The sequence below is a fragment of the Lepidochelys kempii genome, chromosome 16 (genome assembly GCF_965140285.1).
Source record: "Lepidochelys kempii isolate rLepKem1 chromosome 16, rLepKem1.hap1, whole genome shotgun sequence".
Classification (NCBI taxonomy): domain Eukaryota; kingdom Metazoa; phylum Chordata; order Testudines; family Cheloniidae; genus Lepidochelys; species Lepidochelys kempii.
This window is the reverse complement of record NC_136395.1, coordinates 3,461,420-3,487,560: the sequence shown is the minus strand read 5'-3', so window position 1 is coordinate 3,487,560 and position 26,141 is coordinate 3,461,420. Positions and strand designations below refer to the sequence as shown.

At 48.2% G+C, this 26,141-nt stretch overlaps 2 protein-coding genes across 7 annotated transcripts in view; one reads left to right on the top strand and one right to left on the bottom strand.

The window, feature by feature from the left end:
• The window catches only part of FKBP15 (FKBP prolyl isomerase family member 15), a 126,514-nt gene extending 116,571 nt beyond the window's left edge, over positions 1-9,943 (bottom strand). For both annotated transcript variants that reach the window (XM_073313897.1, XM_073313898.1), the window contains exon 1: positions 9,853-9,943. The gene's annotated coding sequence lies outside the window, so the exon portion shown is untranslated. The remainder of the gene's footprint in view (positions 1-9,852) is intronic.
• SLC31A1 (solute carrier family 31 member 1) overlaps positions 1-25,628 on the top strand; it is a 60,426-nt gene extending 34,798 nt beyond the window's left edge. The window contains exons 2-5 of one of the 5 annotated variants that reach the window (XM_073313910.2): positions 6,902-7,083; positions 15,537-15,609; positions 15,999-16,167; positions 16,915-22,210. In XM_073313910.2, coding sequence (XP_073170011.1) covers positions 6,902-7,083; positions 15,537-15,609; positions 15,999-16,167; positions 16,915-17,116 — 626 coding nt within the window. In that variant the 3' untranslated portion in view covers positions 17,117-22,210. Of the gene's footprint in view, positions 1-6,901; positions 7,084-9,478; positions 10,719-15,536; positions 15,610-15,998; positions 16,168-16,914 lie in introns of those variants that run through there. The other 4 variants (XM_073313909.1, XM_073313908.2, XM_073313907.2 and 1 more) reach the window with 4 other exon arrangements.
• Positions 25,629-26,141: the final 513 nt, after the last annotated feature.

Sequence of the window (26,141 nt, the reverse complement as noted above, 5' to 3'; positions counted from 1 at the left end):
AAGAAATACGGCTTTAGAATCCCAACTCATGAAATACAAGTAGGTAGAATATGCTGGTTGCTTTTGAGTGTACCATCAACTATCTCCTTGGGTTTAGTGGTGCCCAGGAGGCAGGGTTTTATTTGGAGAGGAAGCATTTGAAGCTGGCAAGGGTGTCAGGAAATGGAATAAATCAAAGGCAGCATTCTGGTCGTATGATGACTAGCTCAGACCATTCACTGAAGACCACAGGTTGAGTGAGTGAACAGTGCTGCAGTGTGTCTATGGACTCTCCTCCCCCTCCCACCTCTGGGTGGAGTGTCTTCCTTTGAAAAGCTCTGAGCTCGAGGGTGGCTGCTCAGAGTGAGTCAGGAAGGTTGGAAATCACTGGCTGCCAGCTGGACTGCTGTAAGTAGACTGCTGCTAACTGCCATGTATTTCTTGTATGTGTCGCTTCTTAGCGTTACGCAGTACTGGAAGATTCATGGCTTGGGAATGGCACAGAAACAGTGTCTTTTGTGCTTATGACTTGTCGACAGTTCAGTTTCTCTTCTTCTCTAGGTTTGCTTTCAGGGCTTTCATTACAGTTTGGCATCAGCTTTAAATCCTGAAACTTTTGCTACCTGTTCTGGGGAATGTAGAGATTAGCTGGCTTTAGTTTGTGAACCACTGAATGCTGTCCTTGCTACTAAATCAACCCTGTCGGGAGACCCATTGACCACATAGTAGTCCCTCAAATCAGGAACACTGTCCCACCTGTGTTGCAAGATGGAACCATCTGGGGACTGATGTGGTAACTGTGCCCCCTCCCAACATGGCTGATACATGTATTGTCACGAGGACCTCTGAACAACAAACACTATTCCAGGAATAGAGTAAATAACCCTCATACAAGAGAAACCTGTTAGGTGTTTTGCAAGGGTCCCATTCTTCTGGGCAGTAGCCAAGGAAATGGATGGCTTTTTTTCCTTTGAATAGCTGAGGTGTGAAAAGCTACACAACTCTATTGTGTGGAGCATGTTTAAGTGCTGTGGGAGTTGATTATTTTTTGGTTATGCCCCGTGGTTATGTCAGTGATGGGTATTAATTTCAAAGGGGACTCAGTGTACTGGAATCCGCGTAGCTGTCTGGCTTGGCAAGAAGGGCTCCATTTGCCCACTAGGAGTCTTCGGGTTTGTCCATGCTGCGGTGGGAGGTGTGGCTGCGGCATGTGGAGACGTACCCAGTCCAGCTCTGGTGCCAAGAGTAGTGAAGATGCAGCAGCACAGTCTTTAGTATGGGATTTACAAGCCTGCCAGGGACCCTAGGTAGCGACTTGAGTGGCTGGCCTGGGCTGAAGCCTGTGCTGTTAGGGCTTCGCTGCTGTTGGTATTCGCACTAGCTAGGTCAAAGTGAGCTGGGGTGCGTCCGCGTGGGCTGCAGTCATACCTCTAAGTATACACCGGGGCAGGCAAACTTTTTGGCCCGAAGGCCACATCAGGTTTCCAAAATTGTATGGATGGCCAGTTAGGGGTGGCTGTGTCTCCCCAAACAGCCAGGCATGGCCTGGCCCCCGCCTCCTATCTTCCCCAACCCCCCTGCTTCTCACCCCCTGACAGCTCCCCTGGGACTCCTGTCCCATCCAACGCCTCTGTCCCCTGACAGCCCCCTCGGGACTCCTGCCCTATCCACTGCCCCCTGCCGCCCCATCCAACCCCCTTCCTCTCATTCCTGACTGCCTCCCCCCCGGGACCCCTGCCCCATCCAACCCCCCCGTTCCCCGCCCCCTGACCACCACCCCCAACTCCCCTGCCCTCTATCCAACCCCCGCTACCCCCTTACCGCGCTGCCTGGAGCAGCCGAGGCTGGTGGCGCTACGGCTGCGCCGCCCAGAGCACTGGGTCAGGTCGCGGCTCTGCAGCTCCACCGCCCGGCCCCCCGGAGCATTGTGCTGGTGGCGCTACGGCTGCGCCGCCCAGAGCACTGGGTCAGGCCATGGCTCTGCAGCTCCACCGCCCGGCTCCCCGGAGCATTGTGCTGGTGGCGCTATGGCTGTGCCGCCCAGAGCACTGGGTCAGGCCATGGCTCTGCAGCTCCACCGCCCGGCTCCCCGGAGCATTGTGCTGGTGGCGCTACGGCTGCGCCGCCCAGAGCACTGGGTCAGGTCACGGCTCTGCAGCTCCACCGCCCGGCTCCCCGGAGCATTGTGCTGGTGGCGCTACGGCTGTGCCGCCCAGAGCACTGGGTCAGGTCGCGGCTCTGCAGCTCCATCGCCCGGCCCCCCGGAGCATTGTGCTGGTGGCGCTACGGCTGCGCCGCCCAGAGCACTGGGTCAGGTCACGGCTCTGCAGCTCCACCGCCCGGCCCCCCGGAGCATTGTGCTGGTGGCGCAGCTACGGCTGCGGGGGAGGGGGAACAGCAGGGGAGGGGCCAGGGACTAGCCTCCCGGGCCAGGAGCTCAGGGGCCGGGCAGGAGGGTCCCGCAGGCCAGATGTGGCTCGCGGGCCATAGTTTGCCCACCTCTGGTGTAAACAGACCCTTAGACCAGGCTGAGTGCTTCCTCTTCAGCATTTGTCTGGATCCCTCCCACAGTCTAGACCTTTCATGACCTGTAGTGTCTCTGGGATGTGTGAAAGACTGGCTGCTACTGGAGAGCTTAGCCCAGAGAGGTCTGAGCAACAGGACTGGCTGTCTCTAGGGAAGAGCCGCAATAGACTGTCCTTTACATAGTGTGTGGCCTCCTCAAAGCACCTCGTTCTTTTTAACTGGCCCTTGCAGATCCCCTGGGAAGCAGGGTGCATCAGGATCCCTGTGGTCCAACCCGTGCTTGTCTTGCATCTTCTGAGAGCAAGCCAAGAGGTGGCCAGTCTTCCTTCAGTCGCGCTCTATCATTCTCAGTAATACTCTGCTACTCCAGTCCCAGGGCTTCACAGAGTGACCCCACCTGCATCTGCATTGTCTGCATGTTCTGAGAATTGGTTCGGCTCATGGATGGGTGGGGTCGGTGGGTGGGAACTGAGGCGGGGTGTCTGGCCCAAAGCGATGGAGGGAATTGGTGTCTGGAGTTGGGATTAGAGCTCAGGATCTGGTTCATCGTTCCCAGTCCTGTGTGTAAGTCCTGGTCTGCTTCTCTTAATGTCTTGATGGGCCTTCAAATGGAAGGCACTGCCCCTGTATAGAGAGCTGGCCCCAGAACTAAACTGTGATGTGAAAGGGGCAGTAAAACAAGATGCTGAGGAAATTTATCCCTTAACCTATTCTTCCCTTCCCCACTTTTCCTCCTTACCCAGTAGGATACTGTTGAGGATGCAGGTGAACCCACTGCACGTGCACATGTGCTAGAAGTGCTGTGTAGACAGTGAACCTGTCCAGATCTCAGTAGTCGCTATGGAATTTTATCTCCTTCCCTGAGAGCAGTAACAAGTGCTAGAGCAGGCAGCAGTGCAGTCCGGAGAGCAAACCTCCCATTCGCATAAAAATACCTGCCGCTGACTGCTGGGTCTGTGCTCCGAACTGAACCTATTTAAAGCTTTTGCCATAATAGGAGCTAGTGTCTGGCCCCAGTTAGACTATGGCTTTGTAAAAGCCATGCTCCTTGCAGGATATGCAGCTCCTCGCCTGGCAGCCAGCTTGTTACTCTGGATTGCTCTTGCTTCCTTAAGACTTGTTACAGACCCACTGAGCTACTAGAGCTGCTTCTCCAAACCATCTGTTCCCACCATGAGCTGGGGAGAGTGAACATCCTTGATTGTAACTTCAGTCGATTAGTGCTCTCACTATGCAGCCAGGCTGACTTTTTCCCTGCTCTCCAAGGGGGTGACTCTTATTTTTAAATGGTTTTTCCATGTATTGATTCCCTTTGCACAATGGCTTGAGCTGTCTTACCCATTTACACCATTACCTTACTTTAAGAGCTCATAAAATATCTTACTACACTTGGCAAATAGCTGTAGAGATCTTCGGGGTGTGTGCGAGGCAGGGGGAAGAGCAGTGGTCCTCGTTCCTTAGGCAGGTAGGTGTGGGGGCTTTGTGTGAACATCACCAAGGGCAGTATTAGACAACTCAGACTTGAATAAACAAAACCAATCCCCGCCCCCCAAACAGCACAACAGAACCAAACCCCACCTTCTCACTCAAATATTTCACTGTCGTTTTGTTAAGGTAGTTAGCTTTTTCTGAATGCTCCTCCCACTGCTGACATCCTCTGCAGCCCCAGCAACCCAAGACAAAGAGTAAATCATTAAAATCTAAAAAATAATCCCTACCGCCCCACAGGCTTTTACCCGAAAAGGAAGAAGAGCCGAGACTCCCTGGAGTCTGCTAGGGGCTTGGCTATTGCTGTTGATTTTACAGGTCTCTGTATGCTAGGGAGAAGGGTGGCAGTTTAAAACTGTAAGACAGAGGGATAGTTGTTCAATTTGGACACTGGTGCATCCAGGAAAAAGCCATTGAAGACATCAGTGGGGGAATGAAGGCAGTTTTCTGTGGGTTTTTTTTTTTCATATTATCCTACTGTGGGAAGGGAGGGGTGGCAGAATGCACAAAATCCTCAAACTCTGGAAACATCACTTAATTATTTAGCTTAAAGGGGTTCTCAAACTGGGGGTCAGGACCCCTCAGGGGGTCACAAGGTTATTACATGGGGGGGTCATGAGCTGTAAACCTCCACCCCAAACCCCGCTTTGCTCCAGCATTTATAATGGTGTTAATTATATTAAAAAGTGTTTTTAATTTATTAGGGGGGTCGCAGTCAGAGGCTTGCTATGTGAAAGGGGTCACCATTAAAAAAGTTTGAGCGCCACTGGATGAGCTAACTCCAGCCTGCATCAGGTTCTGGTGTGCTTATCTCAGCCTCCCCCTTCCACATCCCAACCACCGACTGAAAGCTGGGTTTCAGAGTAGCCGCCGTGTTAGTCTGTATTCACAAAAAGAAAAGGAGTACTTGTGGCACCTTAGAGACTAACAAATTTATTTGAGCATAAGCTTTCTTTCGTGAGCTACAGCTCACTTCATCGGATCGATGAAGTGAGCTGTAGCTCACGAAAGAAAGCTTATGCTCAAATAAATTTGTTAGTCTCTAAGGTGCCACAAGTACTCCTTTTCTTAAAGTTGGGTTGTTTCCTGAACACCATTGCTCCTGTATTGAGGACCTTTCTCCATCTCTTCTGCACACAACACTCCCCTTCCTACTGTCTCCTGTAGCTTGTGGCTTTAGGAGGGTTGAGGTGGGTTTTCATTTCATTGGGTTTTTTAAAATTGGATCCTTTTGTTGTGAATAGAATCCTAGACCATAAAGGACCTAGAGCACAGTCTGTAGTAGTCAATAGGGCTACGTAGCACATCTCTCCAAGGGGAACAGAGCAATGCTTTTCAGCTTTGTGAAGCACTGGGAGAGCCTTCAGGACTGGTGCTAAGTGACTTAACTAAGGCCACGCAGCAAATTGGTGTTAGAGCTGGGAAGAGAGCCCAGGTCTCCTGAGTCCCAGTCTATTTGAGGTACTGTGCTTATGCCCAAGGCCCTGGTTGCTCTGCAGTGCCCATGCAGCATGTCTCTTGCATGACCTAATATACAGGGCTGTGTAGTTGTTTGCCCCTTTGCTTGGGAAGGAGAGATTTGAAGCTTAGGGGTGTGTGTTTGTGTGTGTGTTTCCTCCACTCTGGTTCTTTGGCTTTGAAATTTTACAGTTGTATGTGCATGTAGATGAGGCAATAGGCACTTCTAATGCATTGAACAAATAAACACTGAGCCCGCCTGTAATGCTTGCTCCCAGGTGAGAGCGCTGAGGATACAGTAGTGACTTTCTTCTGCTATTTGCACTAGCCCTTAATATTCCCTTAATTTGCTCACAGTCTGATCATGCCTGTGTGGCCTCTGTACTCCTCATGCCAAACCCTTGGGTTTGAACAGTAAGTATGGAAAGAGCGATTCTTTCTCCCCTCTCCACCCAGTAGATTACATTAGCTGTATCATTCACTTCAGTGTCTGATATGAGGTATAAATTGTCCCCTTCTCTATATCTCTCTGCCTCACCCGACACTCCAGCTCCTTTCTTCATCTCCTCTAACCCTTAATCCCTTTCTGCCTTTGCTCTTTTACTCTGCAGAGCATTTTGAGATCAGCTCCTGTGACATGCACCTCACCCCAGGGAGAGGGAGAAACCATGACCACCATTAACCATTTACTTGCTCTCCCCTTGTTCTAAAGTGCCTGTCCAGACCCACTTGATTTGCAGTAAACAGATTTAATGGATTTGGATTTGCAGCCTTCTGTATGTTTTTTTTCTCTCTCACGGTTATGTCTAAAGTAATTAGAGGGGAGAGGTGAAGAACGAAAGTTTGTGGAAATGAGACTGGCTTGCCTGGGGCTGCTTCAGACCTTTCCATCAGCAGTAACTCTTGTCCCAAACTAATGCAATTTTTGGATAGACCTGTTCCCAATCAAATGCATGGCTGCCAATTAGGAGAACTGTGAGTCTGATCCTTTGATAGATGCAATGAAAATGGGGCTTGGGAGCAATTAGATTCTGAAGCAACAGAAGTCAGCTTTTGCATGTTTGATGTCTGGAGTTTAGAGGAGACTTTTTCACTTAATGAGTTAAAAATGATCCTTTCTTTCCTGCTGCATGTTTTCTCAATTGGATCGTAGGCTCTTCAGGGTAGTGACTTTGCCACCCACTAGAGAGTTGCAAAGATATTAAAGAAATTAACCTAATGGAAACACACCTCATTGGAAATTGAGCATTTGCTTTGAGTTCTGTGTACAGAGCTTGAGGGAGGATGGTATGTCCCAGGCTATGAGCCTCATCTCTCGGACAGTAGTTCTCGGGGTGCGGCTTGTTGGAGGCCTGACTTTTTCTTTGTGGACAATAGAAACTGCCTTCTGTTTGGGGAAGTGTTTCCTGTGACTCTTGCTCTAACGTCCATTATTCCATCTTTCTTCAAGGCTCCCACTGTCCTGCGTGCGCCATCATTGACAAGTCTGCAGTAAAGATGTCCAGCCACCACACAAACCATGTGATGAACAGCTCCATGGAATCAACCTCTGAGCATTATCATCTGACCTCGGAACATCATCACCCTACAACATCACCGGGGCACAATCATGGAGAAGGGATGATGATGATGGTAAGTGAAGTCCAGAAAAGTATGCATCATCCAGAGCTTAATCTGAGCTCTTTGGCATCTGACTGTCTGATGCTTTTGTCTCCTGCTGACTTGTAGCGAATTGGTTTAAACAAGCTCGGAGCAGGCGGAGATTTAGAAAAGGTGTTCATGGCAGATTCTTTTGTCACTTTTGACTGGCTTAGCGTTGACAGCAGAGTGACATTTTGAGCACGTCAACACTACGTGTTTGGTTTGGCTTTCTTTGTTTTTTGGGGTTTTTTAGAGGAGAATCATAGAATCATAGACTTTAAGGTCAGAAGGGACCATTATGATCGTCTAGTCTGACCTCCTGCACAACGCAGGTCATGGAATCTCACCCACCAACTCCTGTAACAAACCCCTAACTTATGTCTGAGCTATTGAAGTCCTCAAATTGTGGTTTAAAGACTTCAAGGTGCAGAGAAACCTGCAGCAAGTGACCTCTGCCCCACGCTGCAGAGGAAGGTGAAAAACCCCCAGGGCCTCTGCCAATGTGCCCTGGGGGGAAATTCCTTCCCGACCCCAAATATGGCGATCACCTAAACCCTGAGCGTGTGGGCAAGACTTACCAGCCAGACACCCAGGAAAGAATTCTGTGTAGTAACTCATATCCCATCCCATCACAGGCCATTGGGCATATCTACCGCTAGGAGTCAAAGATCAATTAATTGCCAGAATTAGACTTCCCATCATATCATCTCCTCCATAAACTTATCAAGCTTTGTCTTGAAGCCAGATATGTCTTTTGTCCCCACTTCGTCCCTTGGAAGGCTGTTCCAGAACTTTACTCCTCGGATGGTTAGAAACCTTCATCTAATTTCAAGTCGAAACTTCCTGATGGCCAGTTTATATCCATTTGTTCTTGTGTCCACATTGGTACTGAGCTTAAATAATTCTTCTCCCTCTCTGGTATTTATCCCTCTGATATATTTATAGAGAGCAATCATATCTCCCCTCAACCTTCTTTTGGTTAGGCTAAACAAGCCAAGCTCCTTGAGTCTCCTTTCAGAAGACAGGTTTTCCATTCCTCGGATCATCCTAGTAGCTAGCCCTTCTCTGCACCTGTTCCAGTTTGAATTCATCCTTCTTAAACATGGGAGACCAGAACGGCACGCAGTATTCCAGGTGAGGTCTCACCAGTGCCTTGTATAATGGTACTAGCACCTCCTTATCTCTACTGGAAATATCTCGCCAGATGCATCCCAAGAATGCATTAGCTTTTTTCATGGCCATATCACATTGGCGGCTCATAGTCATCCTGTGATGAGCCAATACTCCGAGGTCCTTCTCCTCCTCTGTTACTTCCAAGTGATGCATCCCCAGCTTATAACTGAAATTCTTGTTATTAATCCCTAAATGCATGACTTTGCACTATTAAATTTCATCCTATTAGTATTACTCCAGTTTACAAGGTCATCCAGATCTATGATATCCCGGTCCTTCTCTGTATTGGCAATACCTCCCAGCTTTGTGTCATCTGCAAACTTTATTAGCACATTCCCACTTTTTGTGCCAAGGTCAGTAATAAAAAGATTGGTCCCAAACCGATCCCTGAGGAACTCCACTGGTAACCTCCCTCCAGTCTGACTGTTCACCTTTCAGTGTGACCCGCTGTAGTCTCCCTGTTAACCAATTCCTTATCCACCTTTCAGTTTTCATATTGACCCCCATCTTTTCCAATTTAGCTAATAATTCTCCATGTGGAACCGTATCAAATGCCTTACTGAAATCGAGGTAAATTAGATCACTGCATTCCCTTTGTCTAAAAAACCTGTTACCGTCTCAAAGAAGGGATCAGGTTAGTTTGACATGATCTACCTTTTGTAAAGCCATGTTGTATTTTGTCCCATTTACCATTGACCTCAATGTTCTTAACTACTTTCTCCTTCAAAATTTTTTCCAAGACCTTGCATACTACAGATGTCAAACTAACAGGCCTGTAGCTACCCGGATCGCTTTTTTTACCTTTCTTAAAAATAGGAACTGTGTTAGCAATTCTCCAGTTATACGGTACAACCCCTGAGTTTACAGATTGATTAAAAATTCTTGCTAACGGGCTTGCAATTTCATGTGCCAGTTCCTTTAATATTCTTGGATGAAGATTACCAGGCCCCCTGATTTAGTCCCATTAAACTGTTGGAGTTTGCCTTCTACCTCGGATGTGGTAATATCTACCTCTATATCCTCCTTCTCATTTGTCGTCCTACCATTATCCCTAAGCTCCTCATTAGCCTCATTAAAGACTGAGGCAAAGTTATTGGGCAATGCCTAGATTATCCTTGACCTCCACTCCATCCTTGGAGTTTCGCGGTCCCACCTCTTCTTCTTTCTTTGTTTTCTTCTTATTGATATGGCTATAGAACCTTTTTTGCTGCAGGATGGCTGCCTCTGTGTACCCAGAAGCCTCCTGCTGCGAGACAAGCCCAAGGAAGAAACCAACAGAACTCCACTGGCCATCGCCTACAGCCCCCAGCTAAAACCTCTCCAACGCATCATCAGCGATCCACAACCCATCCTGGACAACGACCCCTCACTTTCACAGGCCTTCGGAGGCAGGCCAGTCCTCGCCCACAGACAACCCGCCAACCTGAAGCATATTCTCACCAGCAACGACACATCGCACCATAGTAACTCTAACTCGGGAACCAATCCACGCAACAAACCTCGATGCCAACTCTGCCCACATATCTACACCAGCAACACCATCACAGGACCTAACCAGATCAGCCACACCATCACCGGCTCATTCACCTGCATGTCCACCAAAGTAATATACGCCATCATGTGCCAGCAATGCCCCTCTGCTATGTACATCGGCCAAACTGGACAGTCCCTCTGTAAAAGGATAAATGGACACAAATCAGATATTAGGAATGGCAATATACAGAGACCTGTAGGAGAACACGTCAATCTCCCTGGACACACAATAACAGATTTAAAGGCAGCCATCCTGCAGCAAAGAAACTTCAGGACCAGACTTCAAAGAGAAACTGCTGAGCTTCAGTTCCTTTGCAAATTTGACGCCAGCAGCTCAGGATTAAACAAAGACAGTGACTGGCTAGCCAACTACAAAAGCAGTTTCTCCTCCCTTGGGGTTCACACCTCAATTGCTAGAAGACAGCCTCATCCTCCCTGATTGAACTAACCTCGTTATCCCTAGCCTGATTCTTGCTTGCATATTTATACCTGCCTCTGGAAACTTCCACTACATGCATCTGACGAAGTGGATATTCACCCACAAAAGCTTATACTCCAATACGTCTGTTAGTCTATAAGGTGCCACAGGACTCTTTGCCGCTTTTACATATCCAGACTAACACGGCTACCCCTCTGATACTTGAGATCTATTTTTGTTTATCCTTCCATTTAGTTTGAACTGAATTAGCTCATGATCGCTCAAACTAAGGTTGTCCCCTACAATCATTTCTTCTGTGAGGTCCTCACTGCTCACCAAAACCAAATCTAAAATGGCACTCAGTGTTCCGCAGCTGTAGTTGACACCGATTGTTGCTAGTAGAACTCTTCACCTACACAGTGCTGACTCCAGTGGGGCACTTTGTGGTAGGATTGCCAGCTTTCTATTTGCAGAAAACCGAACGCCCTTGCCCTGCCCCCGCTCACTCCATTCCTCCCTGCCTTTATTGCTCACTCTCCCCCACACTTGCTCATTTTCACCGAGCTGGGGCAGGGGGTTGGGGTGTGGGAGGGGGTGAGGGCTCCAGCTGGGGGAGCGGGCTCTGGAATGGGGCCAGAAATGAGGGGTTCAGGGGTTCGGGAGGGGGCTCCGGTCTGGGGCAGGGGTGGGGTGCAGGAGGGGGTGAAGGCTCTAGGCTGGAGGTGCAGGCTTTGGGGTTGGGCTGGGGCTGAGGAGTTTGGAGTGAAGGGGGGGGGGGGGGGCTCCAGGCTGGGGCAGGAGGTTGAGGTGTGGGATGCAGGCTCTGGGAGCGAGTTTGGGTACAGGAGGAGTTCAGGGCTGGAGCAGGGGGTTGGGGCATGGACTCCAGGGGGTGCTTACCTCAGGTGACTCCCAGGAAGCTACTGGAATCTCCCTCAGGCTCCTAGCCTAGGCTTAGGGGCAGCCAGGTGGTTCTGAGCACTGCCCCTTCCTGCAGGCGCCACCCCCACAGCTCCCATTGGCCGAGCTGGCACTCAGGGTGGGCGCAGTGGGCAAAGCCCCCGTGGCTGCCCCTACACCTAGGAGCCAGAGGGACGCAGTGCTGACCAGAGCTGCCAGGGTCCCTTTTCTGGTCAAAAACCATATGCCTGGCAACCCTTACCATGTGGGCAGATCAGATGTAGAATCAGGCCATTGCTTGTACCCCCCTTCTCTGTCCCTGTAGTATGATGGGGTTTGCTTCTTACTGATTCTGTTTTTCACCTCCCTTGGGGCTGTGACTGGCTTGAATTAGGCCTGGTCTTCTCGAAGAAATTAGGTGGTTAAACCAAACTAACCCCCTTGTAGACAATGCTAGGTTGATGGGAGAATTCTCCCATTGACATAGCTACAGCCCCTCCAGGAGGTGCTAACAGGAGAACCCCTCCTGTTGGCCTAGGTGGTGTCTTCACTGAAGCACCATTCCTGCATTTTAAGTGTCGACAAGGCCTTAAGCTTAATTGACAGTTTACCAGAAAACCTGCTCCTGAACATAATTTGTTTTAGTGCTGAAATGTGCATCAGAGAATATCAGGCTTGGAAGGGACCTCATGAGGTCATCTAGTCCAACCCCCTGCTCAAAGCAGGACCAATCCCCAACTAAATCATCCCAGCCAGGGCTTTGTCAAGCCTGACCTTGAAAACCTCTAAGGAAGGAGATTCCACCACCTCCCGAGGTAACCCATTCCAGTGCTTCACAACCCTCCTAGTAAAAACGGTTTTCCTAACATCCAACTTAAACCTCCCCCACTGCAACTTGAGACCATTACTCCTTGTTCTGTCATCTGGTACCACTGACAACAGTCTAGATCCATCCTCTTTGGAACCCCCTTTCAGGTAGTTGAAAGCAGCTATCAAATCCCCCCTCATTCTTCTCTTCTGCAGACTAAATAATCCCAGGTCCCTCAGTCTCTCCTCAAAAGTCATGTGCTCCAGCCCCCTAATCATTTTTGTTCCCCTCCACTGGACTCCCTCCAATTTTTCCACATCCCTCTTGTAGTGTGGGGCCCAAAACTGGACACAGTACTCCAGATGAGGCCTCACCAATGTCGAATAGAGGGGAATGATCACGTCCCTCCATCTGCTGGCAGTGCTCCTACTTATGAAGCCCAAAATGCCATTAGCGTTCTTGGCAACGAGGGCACACTGTTGACTCATATCCAGCTTCTCATCCACTGTCACCCCTAGGTCCTTTTCTGCAGAACTGCTGCTGAGCCATTCGGTCCCTAGTCTGTAGCGGTGCATGGGATTCTCCCGTCCTAAGTGCAGGACTCTGGACTTGTCCTTGTTGAACCTCATCAGATTTCTTTTGGCCCAATCCCCTAATTTGTCTAAGTCCCTATGTATCCTATCCCTACCCTCCAGCATACCTACCACTCCTCCCAGTTTAGTGTCATCTGCAAACTTGCTGAGGGTTCAGTCCATGCCATTCTCCAGATCATTAATGAAGATCCTGAACAAAACCGGCCTGAGGACCGACCCTTGGGGCACTCTGCTTGATACCGACTGCCAACTAGACATGGAGCCCGATGATCTAGCCAACTTTCTATCCACCTTATAGTCCATTCATCCAGCCCATACTTCTTTAGCTTGCTGGCAAGAATACTGTGGGAGACCACGTGAAAAGCTTTGCTAAAGTCAAGGAATAACACGTCCACTGCTTTCCCCTCATCCACAGAGCCAGTTATCTCGTCATAGAAGGCACTTAGATTAGTCAGGCATGACTTGCCCTTGGTGAATCCATGCTGACTCTTCCTGATCACTTTCCTCTCATGTAAGTGCTTCAGAATTGATTCGTTGAGGACCTGCTCCATGATTTTTCAGAGACTGAGGTGAGGCTGACTGGCCTGTAGTTCCCAGGATCCTCCTCCTTCCCTTTTTTAAAGATGGGCACTACATTAGCCTTTTTCCAGTCATCCAGGACCTCCCCCGATCGCCACAAGTTTTCAAAGATAATGGCCAATGCTCTGCAATCACCCCCCCCAACTCCTTTAGCACCCTCGGATGCAGCTCATACGGCCCCATGGACTTGTGCTTGTCCAGCTTTTCTAAATAGTCCTGAACCACTTTTCTCCACGGAGGGCTCATCACCTCGTCCCCATGCTGTGCTGCCCTGTGCAGTAGTCTGGGAGCTGATCTTGTTCGTGAAGACAGAGGCAAAAACAGCATTGAGTACATTAGCTTTTTCAACATCCTCTGTCACTAGGTTGCCTCCCGCATTCAGTAAGGGGCCCACACTTTCCTTGACCACCTTCTCGTTACTAACATACCTGTAGAAACCCTTCTTGTTACTCTTAATATCCCTTGCTAGCTGCAACTCCAAGTGTGATTTGGCCTTCCTGATTTCACTCCTGCATGCATGAGCAATATTTTTATACTCCTCCCTGGTCATTTGTCCAGTCTTCCACTTCTTGTAAGCTTCTTTTTTGTGTTTAAGATCAGCAAGGATTTCACTGTTAAGCCAAGCTGGTCACCCGCCATATTTACTATTCTTTCTACACATGGGGATGGTTTGTCCCTGCAACCTCAATAAGGATTCTTTAAAATACAGCCAGCTCTCCTGGACTCCTTTATGTTATTCTCCTCATGTTATTCTCCCAGGGGATCCTGCCCATCAGTTACCTGAGGGAGTCAAAGTCTGCTTTTCTGAAGTCCAGGGTCCACATTCTTCTGCTCCTGAACTCGACCATCTCATCATCACTGCCTCCCAGGTTCCCATCCACTTTTGCTTCCCCTACTAATTCTTCCCGGTTTGTGAGCAGCAGGTCAAGGAGAGCTCTGCCCCTAGTTGGTTCCTCCAGCACTTGCACCAGGAAATTGTCCCTTACCCTTTCCAAAAACTTCCTGGATTTTCCATGCACTGCTGTATTGCTCTCCCAGCAGATATCGGGGTGACTGAAGTCCCCTATGAGAACCAGGGCCTGTGATCTAGTAACTTCTGTTAGTTGCCTGAAGAAGAAGCATCCTCTCTCTCTGTTTAATTTACATTGTCATCTTTTAATAACCTGAAAACATCTGCCAATAAGATTCAAAGAGGGGAGAAAATCCACTAGATCTTTTTAACCCTGAAAAATAGAGCAATGGTGCATCGCCACAGAACCTTGCATCTTCAGACAACACACTGGGCACACGTTAATGACCTATGTGGAATCACTTTTTAAAAAGAAATTAACAAAACAATAAAAGCCCTTTATTTAAGTTATAGGTAGGCTTTGAAGGGTGAGATTTTTATGGATAATTTTTAATCACCGTGCACACACAAACTGACAAAAGAAATTCATTGATGATGATTGAAATTTACATATAGGCAAAGTAAGAAAAATGCTGCTTGAGAACTTTTAGAGTAAAATCCAGTGACTTCAATTAAAATTGTTACAAATGGACAAGCGACTAGTTACAGCTGTAACGGGAGTGTGCACAGCAATACCTAGCACTGCGGTCTGTGTTTCTGCTACACTAGGTTTGCTGTAGAACAGGGGTGGGCAAACTTTTTGGCCTGAGGGCCACATCGTGGTGTGAAACTGTATGGAGGGCCGGGTAGGGAAGGTTGTGCCCCCCAAACAGCCTGGCCCCTGCCCCCTATTCACCCCCTCCCACTTCCCGCCCCCTGACTGCCCCCCTCAAAACCCTTGATCCATCCAACCCTCCCCTGCTCCTTGTCTCCTGACTGCCCCCTCCCAGGACCGCCTGCCCCAGACCGCCCCCCCCATCCAACCCCCGTGCTCCCTGACCCCTATCCACACTCCCACCCCCTATCCAACCCCCCCTGCTCCCTGTCCCTGGACTGCACCCCCCCTCCCCCCCAGAAACTCCACCTCTTGATCCCTGTCCCCTGACTGCCTCCGGGTCCCCCTACCCCTTATCCAACCCACCCCCTGCTGCCCCCGCCCCCTTACCATGCTGCTCAGGAGCAGGAGCTCGCAACCCTGCTGCCCAGACGGAGCCAGCCGCCTGAGGCTGCGGGGGAGGGGAGACAGCAGGGGAGGGGCCGGGGGGCTAGCCTCCCTGACTAGGAGCTCAAGGACCAGGCAGGATGGTCCTGTGGGCCGGATGTGGCCTGCGGGCCGTAGTTTGCCCACCGCTGCTGTAGAATGTTATTTCAACTATGTACTTAGTTACTGACCAGAATGGACTCCCCCTGAGGTTAACTCTAGTTCTATCGGCACAAAGTCCTTCCATTTAACTTCCTAAGGGCTTGTCTGTGTTCTGTGAAGCTCTCCCTCCCTCCCTTGGAGCTTAGGCATCTTGCTGAGGTTTTAAATGATTTTTCTGTCTTGGCCAGGACATGACTTTCCACTTCAGCTACAAGAACATGCCGCTGCTGTTTTCTGGATTGGTGATCAATACATCTGGAGGTTAGTACAGCTATGTTAGCAAATCGTCTGACTTGCTGCTCACCCCAGGCCAAACCAAAGGCTTGCTACTTAGCAGTCTTGTCTGAATGACCCCACCCCATGAGGTCAGAGGTTCCTAGAGTGTCCAGGGCAAGGTGGTTAACAGGTTGGAAATTGGGGCACAAAGGCTGAAGGTGATGAGATGACTTCTGTGTCAGTATTCAGGTGTTGCACAAGCCTTCGCGAATGTGGTTGAGAGTTTCGGTTTATGGAATTGGACGTCGCACTCCCTGTGGCCTGTGTGGTGGGAGCTGTTTGTTGCATGGTTAGGTGCTTTTCTCTGTGTGCTTGAAGCAGATGACTCATTCTGTGCAGTCAGTAACCTTGTACTGTCCTTTCCTGTCTATCAGAAATGGCTGGTGCTTTCGTCGCAGTCTTCTTCCTAGCCATGTTTTATGAGGGCCTCAAAATAGCCCGGGAGAGTCTGCTCCGTAAATCACAGGTCAGCATTCGCTACAACTCCATGCCTGTCCCGGGACCAAATGGCACCACTTTGATGGAGACGCACAAAACAGTCGGGTAAGAATCCACTTTCCTTCTAACACAAACGCTGCTCATCTCAGCAGAAAACACAAGGAAAACTGAAACATAGAAAATTCTAGGCAGATCAAATAGTCCTCTGCAGTAAAACTAACTTCATGCTTGTACACGCTTCATCCTATACAAACTATAAATACAGGGAACCTGCAGCTCCCTTTTCGGGCCGGGGGAGGGAATGCAACAGCTACTCTTCACCAGCCACGTGAGGCCCTTTTAACGAAGGGGAAACAAAGAATAAAAGCAGAGGAGGCTCGTAGGGAGGTGGGATGCTGTTTCCAGATTTGAATTTGGCTAGGACACTAGACTCTCTGTCTATTCTTACATAAGGCACCAAAGGATCTTTCTGTGCCCATGAGTGGTCAAGGCCTCTGTTTGCAGACAAGCTGCCCTGTGTGGCTAGCAGTGAGGGCCAGGTAGTAAAACGAGCTGGAATGATTTTGACCCTCAAACCTTAGCAGCTTTGATCACCCAGTGAACATCATTATTCCTTATCAAGGAATAACCGGCTTTTATTACAAAGCAGCCAGCTTCATGGAGGACGTTGCAGTCATCTATGACAAATACACGTGACAGGAGATCTCTGCCCTTTACTGTCCCATCTCTCTTGGTGTTTCATGGCCACCTTGGCATTTCCAGCCCATGGGTTATTTTCTCTCTCTGGGGACCCTGCATTTCCCATCCTGTGACTCTTGTTCACTGACTGGTCATCCTTTTCTGATTCCTCAGACAACAGATGCTGAGCTTCCCTCATCTCCTGCAGACAGTGCTGCACATCATACAAGTGGTGGTCAGTTACTTCCTCATGCTGATCTTCATGACCTACAACGCATACCTCTGCATAGCTGTGGCAGCAGGCGCAGGCACTGGCTACTTCCTCTTCAGCTGGAAAAAGGCAGTTGTTGTGGATATCACGGAGCACTGCCATTAATGCTGGACACAGTGTCAGAGCCTCTCTCTACCCCTTCCCTCACTCTAACTGCAGTCACCAGGAGAATGGGGATCATTCCCCGGCTGACTGAGAACCAACAATAACCACGAAAATCAGTGTGTGTTGGACCACCAATGTCCTAGTCAGGACACTGCCTGGGCAGCTCATAGGGATTCCTGGTGTTGGGGATTTCCCGCCAAGCAACCTGGCACCCACACTAGATGGACCAGCTCTTGAGGTTACACCAGAGCCACCCTTGACCACAATTTATGTTGCATTTGTAGATTGTTCCCTGACTGAAATTACATAGCAAGTAGAAATTTACAAGATTATTGAAATGTCCTTTTAAAACATTTTATTTTTAAAGAATAAATGCTCAGATCTGGGGGGGTTTTATTAATGTTCGATAAAGGCACCAGTATGTGACAATGGCTGTTTTAATTTTCTAAAAAAATCTGTGCTGAATGCCTGGGGGAGGGAGGCGGGGATATGACTGACCTCTGGGCCAGCCACAGCCTCTGGGACAGTTTATAGAAAGTTCTGTCCACAAAATTACAGAGTGCTGCTGGTAAATCACCAGAGGCCTAATGGGCTCAGGTCTGCTCCGAGAAGTGTGCACCATTCTTATTAACTCCTGTGGGCATGTTGTATCTATGTGTATCTGGGCCAGCCTGGGGCCACTTTCAAGCATACAGGTGTGTTTAATGTTGCTGGTTTTCTGCTGTATCCTTGCTCTGCTCAGCTATGAACAGCAGGAACATTTCAAACTGGCCACTTTGGCTTACTGATCATGGAAATGTACTCCCAAATGCAAATCAGCAATCACATCTTTAAGTAGCAGAAAGAGACTTTAAATAAAGCATTGAAGCCCTGCTGATTTCATCTCGATTTGCAGCCATGTGCTGTTAGAGACTCAGATTTGTCATTCCGTGAAAATTGTCAGCAGCTGGCTCTATTGTTCTGACTGTTTATAATATTGTGATTTCTTTTTTCTTTCCGGTTAAACCAAGTGACACGAAGAAAGCTCCTCTGGAGAGGAGATTCCTTGGCTGGGCTGGCAGGTAAAGAACCAAACTTGTATAGGGAGGATATAGCAGCCTTAAAACTTGCTCCTCTTAGATGAGGGTTGGGGGATAAGAGACTGTAGGGTCAGTAAAAGGAATTTCAACCCTGAGGACTCTTCTTTGTCATAATCACCAAACCTGGAACTTCTCAACATGGCTGTGCTGGAGCAACCAATGCCAATGTCAGAGCTGGACAGCAGCCAGAAGAGAGCTTCCCACCCTCCAGCCAGGCCCCTCGTGCTAGGAGCCCAACAGATCTCACAAACAAGGCAGGGTTCAGGTCTTGCTGGGAGATCCCTGGCAATACCCAGGTGCTGTGGGCAGCAGGGTTGATTCAGTAGTTGGTGGTCTTTCCTCTGAGTCACAGCTAAACTGTGTAACTAGGGAATTCTGTGTTGCTAGGGTGCTAGAGATGAGATGTAAAGTTGAGTTCCTGACCGCTTGTTAAAGAGCCCTTGTTTTCTGGGTAGGAGGTGGGCTGTTAGCTGAGTGTGATGGCCTGATTCTGTTGGGAGAAATGCTGTTCTGCCTCCTCAAATCCCCCTTGCAGCTTCACTGTTTATTTTACCCCTTATCTCCTGTCCTAAGTGGTCGTGTGGTGTGAAATGGCTGCTCAGGTTCTTGACATGATCTCTGTATATTGTTGGTTCTCATACTGTGGCGTAAGGACAATCCTGGGCCCTTGGAGCCCTTCTTGACCTGGCTGTGGGAAAGGTGGGCCTGGGTCTCTCCCAAAGAGTGGCATGGAACGAATGGGAAAGCTGGAGAACTGCTGCTATTCAGAGCTGATTAGCTCATTTGTAAAATACTTTGGGATGAAAGATGCTACAGAAATGCCATTTGTTATACAGACCCTGAATGTGATGTGAGAGGCAGGGCTGTGTGGTCTTGAGCAGCCTGCCACACAAACTCTACTATCCCCAGATGCTCTGAAATTAAATAAAATCACCAGAGGGTGAGAAATGGTAGAGGCAAAGAAGAAAAAAAGCTAGTTTGGCCCAGGGGATGCATGGTCAATGCAGCCTTAGAATCAGTCCCAAGATGAACTCCAGCTCATGTTCTGGTTGTGTCCAAATAGCCACTGACCTCTCAGCACATTGTGGTTTGCTGCTACTTTAAGCAACTGCTGACAGCAGTTAATGTCCCAGAAAGCTATGGGCTCAGCTGTGATGCACTGGCAGTAGCGTTTCTTTTGTCACTGTGCACTCCTTGTAGAGTCTCTAAGTGCCTGAATTGCTGGAGAGGAGGAGGACAGCGCCAGGACTGGTGGGTGATAAATGGAGCTGGGGGGTGGGGTATAGGTGGGAGATTATGGCAAGATAATGTGAGAACTAGGCTGCAGCATATGAACAGTGTGTCCTTTTGAGAAGAGTATCTCTACATTCACATGCTCTGGCAGCTTTCAGTACAGAGAGAGACAGAGTCCAAAGCTCCCTTAGCCTGTAAGCTGTCTGGGGCAGGGTGTGTGAGCACGTGCAGGCCTAGTACAATGGCTCTCTGATTGGGTTCTCGAGGTGTACTGCCCTACAAAAGCCTACCTTCCTCTACAGCATTTAGAAGAAAACTTCAGAACTATCATGCATTGCCACTGGCAGGCCTACTGCCCTGAGCTCTCGTTGCGATCACCCACTCTTTCAAAAAGCTGGGACCCTGGTTTGATGATACAAGGTATTTGTGCTTTTCATCTTTGTAGAGCAGCACAAACTGGAGCAAAGGGAGACTAATCTAAGTCAAACCAAATGTCTACCCCAAAATCAAACACCCACTGAACTTAGTTGCAGCTCTTGATGTTTCATGTAGCTGACCAGCATGTGAATGAAAATCAAGGGGATCAGATGTGACCACCCCTTCTTGGATTTTGATGGGAGATAAGGAAGACCTCTGGCTCCATTCTTCCATGCCTGGCAGTGCAAGTTTTTCCCTTTACACTCCTGGTGTTTTCCAGACCCAAATAAATGTTCAAGATGATGTGGGAGGAGTGGCCTCCTGAGGAGTAACTAATGTACAGTGAAAACTAGGTAGGGTACAGTAGTGCAGTAAAGTTCCAGCCAGACTGATGTCCTGTCTCCAGCAATGGCCAGCTGCATCATGGAAGGAAAAAGCCTCCTAATATACTTCAAACAATTCTCTCCTGCTATAGCACTTCAGAGGGGGGATTGTGTGTGTGTGTGTGTGGGGGGGGGTCCTTTCTGCCCCCCAGTTCCATGTCCTGAAGTTTGAGTAACTTCAGTGCTTTTTGGAGAAACCTAAAACAGCTGATGACAGGGTCTGGTTTCTAATCCTTCTACACACTGACCCTTGAGCTTAGTAGCATGAATGCATTCCATAGTTCAGCTCTGTGTGAACCAGTCTCCTTTGATCAGTCTAGAGATGTTCCTTTTTCATATGGGACGCAGTGACTAGGTGGTTTTCATGCCGATGTTGGTTATTTCATACACCCTTAGACATAGACTCTTTCCAAACGTGACAACCCCCAGCTGCTTAATCTTTCCTCACCCATCACTCCTTCTAGCCACGTTTGTGGCTCTCAGTTTCAGGTGAGCAAATTAACCTGTGTTCATGGGGTGTATAATCATTGTGTTATCCAAGCATTGTGACACTTCCTATACAATTCTGTCCCTTGTTCTGTTAGCTTTTCTATCATGTTCTGGGACATAGCTACAGGTCTTCTTAGGAAAAAGATCCAGCAAGAACAATCTTATGTATATTATGACCTTCATCTCTGCATGCCTCCTCCTATGCTATAGGACAGGACAGTACTATTATCCCTACTTTACAGCTGCGGAACTCAGGCCCAGATCCACAAAGGTGTTTAGAGTCCTAACTTCCATTGGAATCATTAGAAGTTAGAACCCCACCTACCTTCGTGCATTTGGGCCTGAGGGCCTTGCTGAAAGTCGCATGTCTATGGCAGAGCAGGAAATTGATCCCATGTCCCTGGTATCCCAAGATAGTGCCCTAACCACTGGCCTATTCTTCCTCTTGCTGTTTATGAAATGTGTAACTCTTTGGAAGCCAGCTAGTTGGGTGCATGTGACATGGAAACTGGTTCCCAGTGTTCCTGAGCACTGGTATGGTTCAGACTCATGGGGTCTCGCTCCTTATTCTCTCTGCCTGGGCCTATCTCCTCAGACTCCTGTCTGAATGTGACGTTACTCACCCTCCACTCCCTCAGGTTGGGGAGTTTGGGAGAAGGCAGTTTGCATTTGAGAGCAGAGGGGCTGGCACTGGCTCAAGTGGGTGAAGTATGTTCTGGTGCTAGTCAAGCCAAGCCAAGGCTGGGAGAGGAAGAGAGGGGCGCATCGGTAATGAGTACAATTCAAAACTACTCTTCCCCATCCCCCATACATGAATTGTGCCTGTCTACCCTACCCTGGCTGCAGCATGCTTTCTCAGCTTGATGAGACTCTGCTCTCTCACAATCTCCACAAACTTTACTAGCCTGAATCATTGCGTTTCACAAGTTTGCTAAGAGTGGCCAGGGCCAAGTCTTAACCTTGAGGCTCACTTAATATGAGTGTGCCCCTATTATCTCTGTGGGCTTCTCATAAGCCTTCAATCCATGGCCAGTTTTTACCCTTTGTGGTTAAATGTAAATTGACAATCCAGTGGTGTGTTTATAAAATAAACTGACAGAGCCACGTCCCTCACTGGGTTACAATCTCCACATGGTACAACAGTCCTAACATCCCTGTGTTCCTGGCCCAGGCTGGTTGATTTGCCAACCTCCCTAGAGCACCTTCTAGTAACACCCCTTTTCCTGCCTGGAATCTTTTGCAGGAGTGTTTGAGGCAGACCTCCTGATGCTGACATTAGGCTTTTATTGGAGGAAAGCCTCCCCCTCCAATGACGAATAATTGTTCTTAAATGATACGTTATCTTTCAGCATGTTAAATACATGTATGGTGGGCTGTATGCAAGTATGTTGTTTTCAGACTGTACCTCCTGATTGTGACCTTGGATGAATTACAGAGTGTTCACTCATCTCCTAGGCTCTGAATTCTGTTGCAAATAAACTGTCTTTTTGTTGCTTTTTTATCTAAGTGCCTTTAGGAAACAACTGGGGGTACTGCCTTTTAGTTGAACTATAGCTGATTCCAGCTGTATCACAGGGTTGGTTACAGGGGACCATGATATTGTTTTTAATTTCACTGTTCTGGAAACAACTTGTTTGAAATGTAAATAGAGCTCCTCCTATATATAATTAGTCAATAAAGTAGACTGCATTTTACTGGGGTGGAAGTGTCTTGGAACATATACCTCCAACATGGAAAAGGTGAAGCTGGGCACTGAGCCAGAGCAGGCACCACCAGCCTCCACAAGGAGTAACTACTCAGCTGTAAGTGGCCTATGGAGTCAGCACCTAGACTGCTCAACGTGGCCTTATCCCCAGCCCCTTTCCAGTCGACCCACCTTCACAGGACAAGTACACTGCAGAGGCTTTGAGTACCAGGCTTGCTGTGTTTAAGAATGGAGAAAAGGAACAGCATCTACTGGGGCACTTGAGTACCAGTACCAGCACATGAAAAACAGCCTCCAAAGGGTAACTTTCTGTTCATGTAAGCTTACAATGGATGGGAAAAGTCAAGTAGAGGAACAGTTGTTCGCACAACCTCCTCCAAAATCTGCTTTCTATATACATCCTGAGCAGAGGACCTATAAATCTACAGCTGTTTCAAGTGGGTGAACAGCAATGCTGGAGAGGAATTTACTATGATAGATGAGTTTATAACTAGGAGTAGCAGGACAAAACTAAGACAGGGAAAAAAATGGTAGTACAAAAGTATATAGTACAAAAAATGGTGGTTACTCCATCACTTCAGCTATTTGGAACAAGAATGGCTAATACATCAAAAGCTAGTGGGAAACAACCTTGGACAGGTGACAGAGATGTTAACTTCCTCTCTGAGGGCCCATGTCCTGCCTTCTGTCCCCAGGCTCAGCCAGTAGAAAGTAGAGTGTCAATCTTGTACACTGAGACTCAGTTCCTTCAGTTTTTGTAACCTAGCTTTCTCTCTCTGTCACTTACTTGTGGCCTGAACGCCAAGCTCTCAAAAATGGATACTCTCATAAAAAACCAACCTTCCACACAAACTTCCTCGTGGCTGGACTTTACTAAGATTAGACAAGCCATTTACAACACACACTTTGCTTCTCTACAAAAGAAAAAGGACACTAAACTTTCTAAACTACTACATGCCACAAGGGGCCACAGCAATGGTTCCCTCAACCCACCCAGCAATATTGTTAACCTATCCAACTATATTCTTAGCCCAGCAGAAGCAGCTGTCCTATCTCGAGGCCTCTCCTTCTGCCCCTCCACCCCCACGAACATGATACAGTTCTGTGGTGACCTAGAATCCTATTTTTGACGTCTCCGACTCAAGGAATATTTCCAACATACCTCTGAACAACATACTAATCCACAGAGACCTCCCTACCAACACTACTAAAAGAAGGATTCTAGGTGGACTCCTCCTGAAGGTCGAGACAGCAGACTGGACTTCTACACAGAGTGCTTCCGCCGACGTGCACGGGCTGAAATTGTGGAAAAGCAGCATCACTTGCCCCACAACCTCAGCCGTGCAGAACACAATGCCATCCACAGCCTCAGAAACAACTCTGACATCATAATCAAAAAGGCTGACAAAGGAGGTGCTGTCGTCGTCATGAATAGGTCGGAATATGAACAAGAGGCTGCTCGGGAGCTCTCCAACACCACTTTCTACAAGCCATTACTCTCTGATCCCACTGAGAGTTATCAAAAGAAACTACAGCATTTGCTCAAGAAACTCCCTGAAAAAGCGCAAGATCAAATCCGCACAGACACATCCCTGGAACCCCGATCTGGGATATTCTATCTACTACACAAGATCCATAAACCTGGAAATCCTGGGCGCCCCATCTCAGGCATTGGCACCCTGACAGCAGGATTGTCTGGCTATGTAGACTCCCTTCTCAGGCCCTACGCTACCAGCACTCCCAGCTACCTTCGAGACACCACTGACTTCCTGAGGAAATTACAATCCAGTGGTAATCTTCCTGATAACACCATCCTGACCACTATGGATGTAGAAGCCCTCTACACCAACATTCCACACAAAGATGGATTACATGCCGTCAAGAACACTATCCCCGATAATGTCACGGCCAACCTGGTGGCTGAACTTTGTCCTTATCCATAACTATTTTACATTTGGGGACAATGTATACCTTCAAATCAGCAGCACTGCTATGGATACCTGCATTGCCCCACAGTATGCCAACATTTTTATGGCTGACTTAGAACAACGCTTCCTCAGCTCTCGTCCCCTAACGCCCCTACTCTACTTGCGCTATATTGATGACTTCTTCATCATCTGGACCCATGGAAAAGAAGCCCTTGAGGAATTCCACCATGATTTCAACAATTTCCATCCCACCATCAACCTCAGCCTGGTCCAGTCCACACAAGAGATCCACTTCCTGGACACTACAGTGCTAATAAACAATGGTCACATAAACACCACCCTATACCGGAAACCTACTGACCACTATTCCTACCTGCATGCCTCCAGCTTTCACCCTGACCACACCACACGATCCATTGTCTGCAGCCAAGCTCTGCGATACAACCGCATTTGCTCCAACCCCTCAGACAGAGACAAACACCTACAAGATCTCTATCAAGCATTCTTACAACTACAATACCCACCTGCGGAAGTGAAGAAACAGATTGATAGAGCTAGAAGAGTTCCCAGAAGTCACCTACTACAGGACAGGCCTAACAAAGAAAATAACAGAACGCCACTAGCTGTCACCTTCAGCCCCCAACTAAAACCCCTCCAACACATTATTAAAGATCTACAACCTATCCTGAAAGATGACCCAACATTCTCACAAATCTTGGGAGACAGGCCAGTCCTTGCCTACAGACAGCCCCGCAACCTGAAGCAAATACTCACCAACAACCACATACCACACAACAGAACCGCTAACCCAGGAACCTATCCTTGCAACAAAGCCCGTTGCCAACTGTGCCCACATATCTATTCAGGGGACACCATCACAGGGCCTAATAACATCAGCCACATTGCAAATTGGATACAATTAACTTAGGTTACCTTGCATAATGGACTTAGCCACTCCCAGTCTCTATTCAAGCCTATTTCCCCTTGTTTTTTCCTACCCCCGCCCCCCCAGGTTCTTGTTAAACCCTGGATTTGTGCTAGAAATGGCCCACCTTGATTATCATACACATTGTAAGGAGAGTGATCACTTTAGATAAGCTATTGCCAGCAGGAGAGTAGGGTGGGGGGAGAGAAAACCTTTTGTAGTGGTAAACACCCATTTTTTCATGCTTTGTGTGTATAAAAAGATCTTTGATACTTTCCACAGTATGCATCCAATGAAGTGAGCTATAGCTCACGAAAGCTTATGCTCAAATAAATTGGTTAGTCTCTAAGGTGCCACAAGTACTCCTTTCCATCCTTTTAGCTGACCATGACCTCACTCAGGTACAGGTGCTGGCTATGCACCCAGTTAACCCTAGCACTGCTAACCTTCGTCTCAGACCTGTATATTTTGCTGATCAGCCTCTGCCAGAAAACAATCCATTTAGGGGTATTTTTTGTCTGTGACATTAAGCTATGCAGCTACGATTAGTGGCCTTTGCTCTTTACAGCCAATGCCCCTCAGCACTCTAAAAATCCTCTCCAACCAGCTACAGCCTAGTTAATCTGTCTGGCTTTTAATTATTTACTACTTCCATTGTCCAAGTCAAACTTATTCATCAGAAAGCCCACAAAGTTAGTCACCTCCCCAGCCTCCCATTTATATTGTTGGAAGTATTTGGAGAGGGAGATTGGATTGTGAAAGGGATTTGAGCCTCAAATCCACCTCGGCTTGGCAGCAGCTGTCTGAATGCAGCTATGAAATAACTTCTGTGAAATTAGTTGAAGCCTGGTCCATTTCCTTGTAAA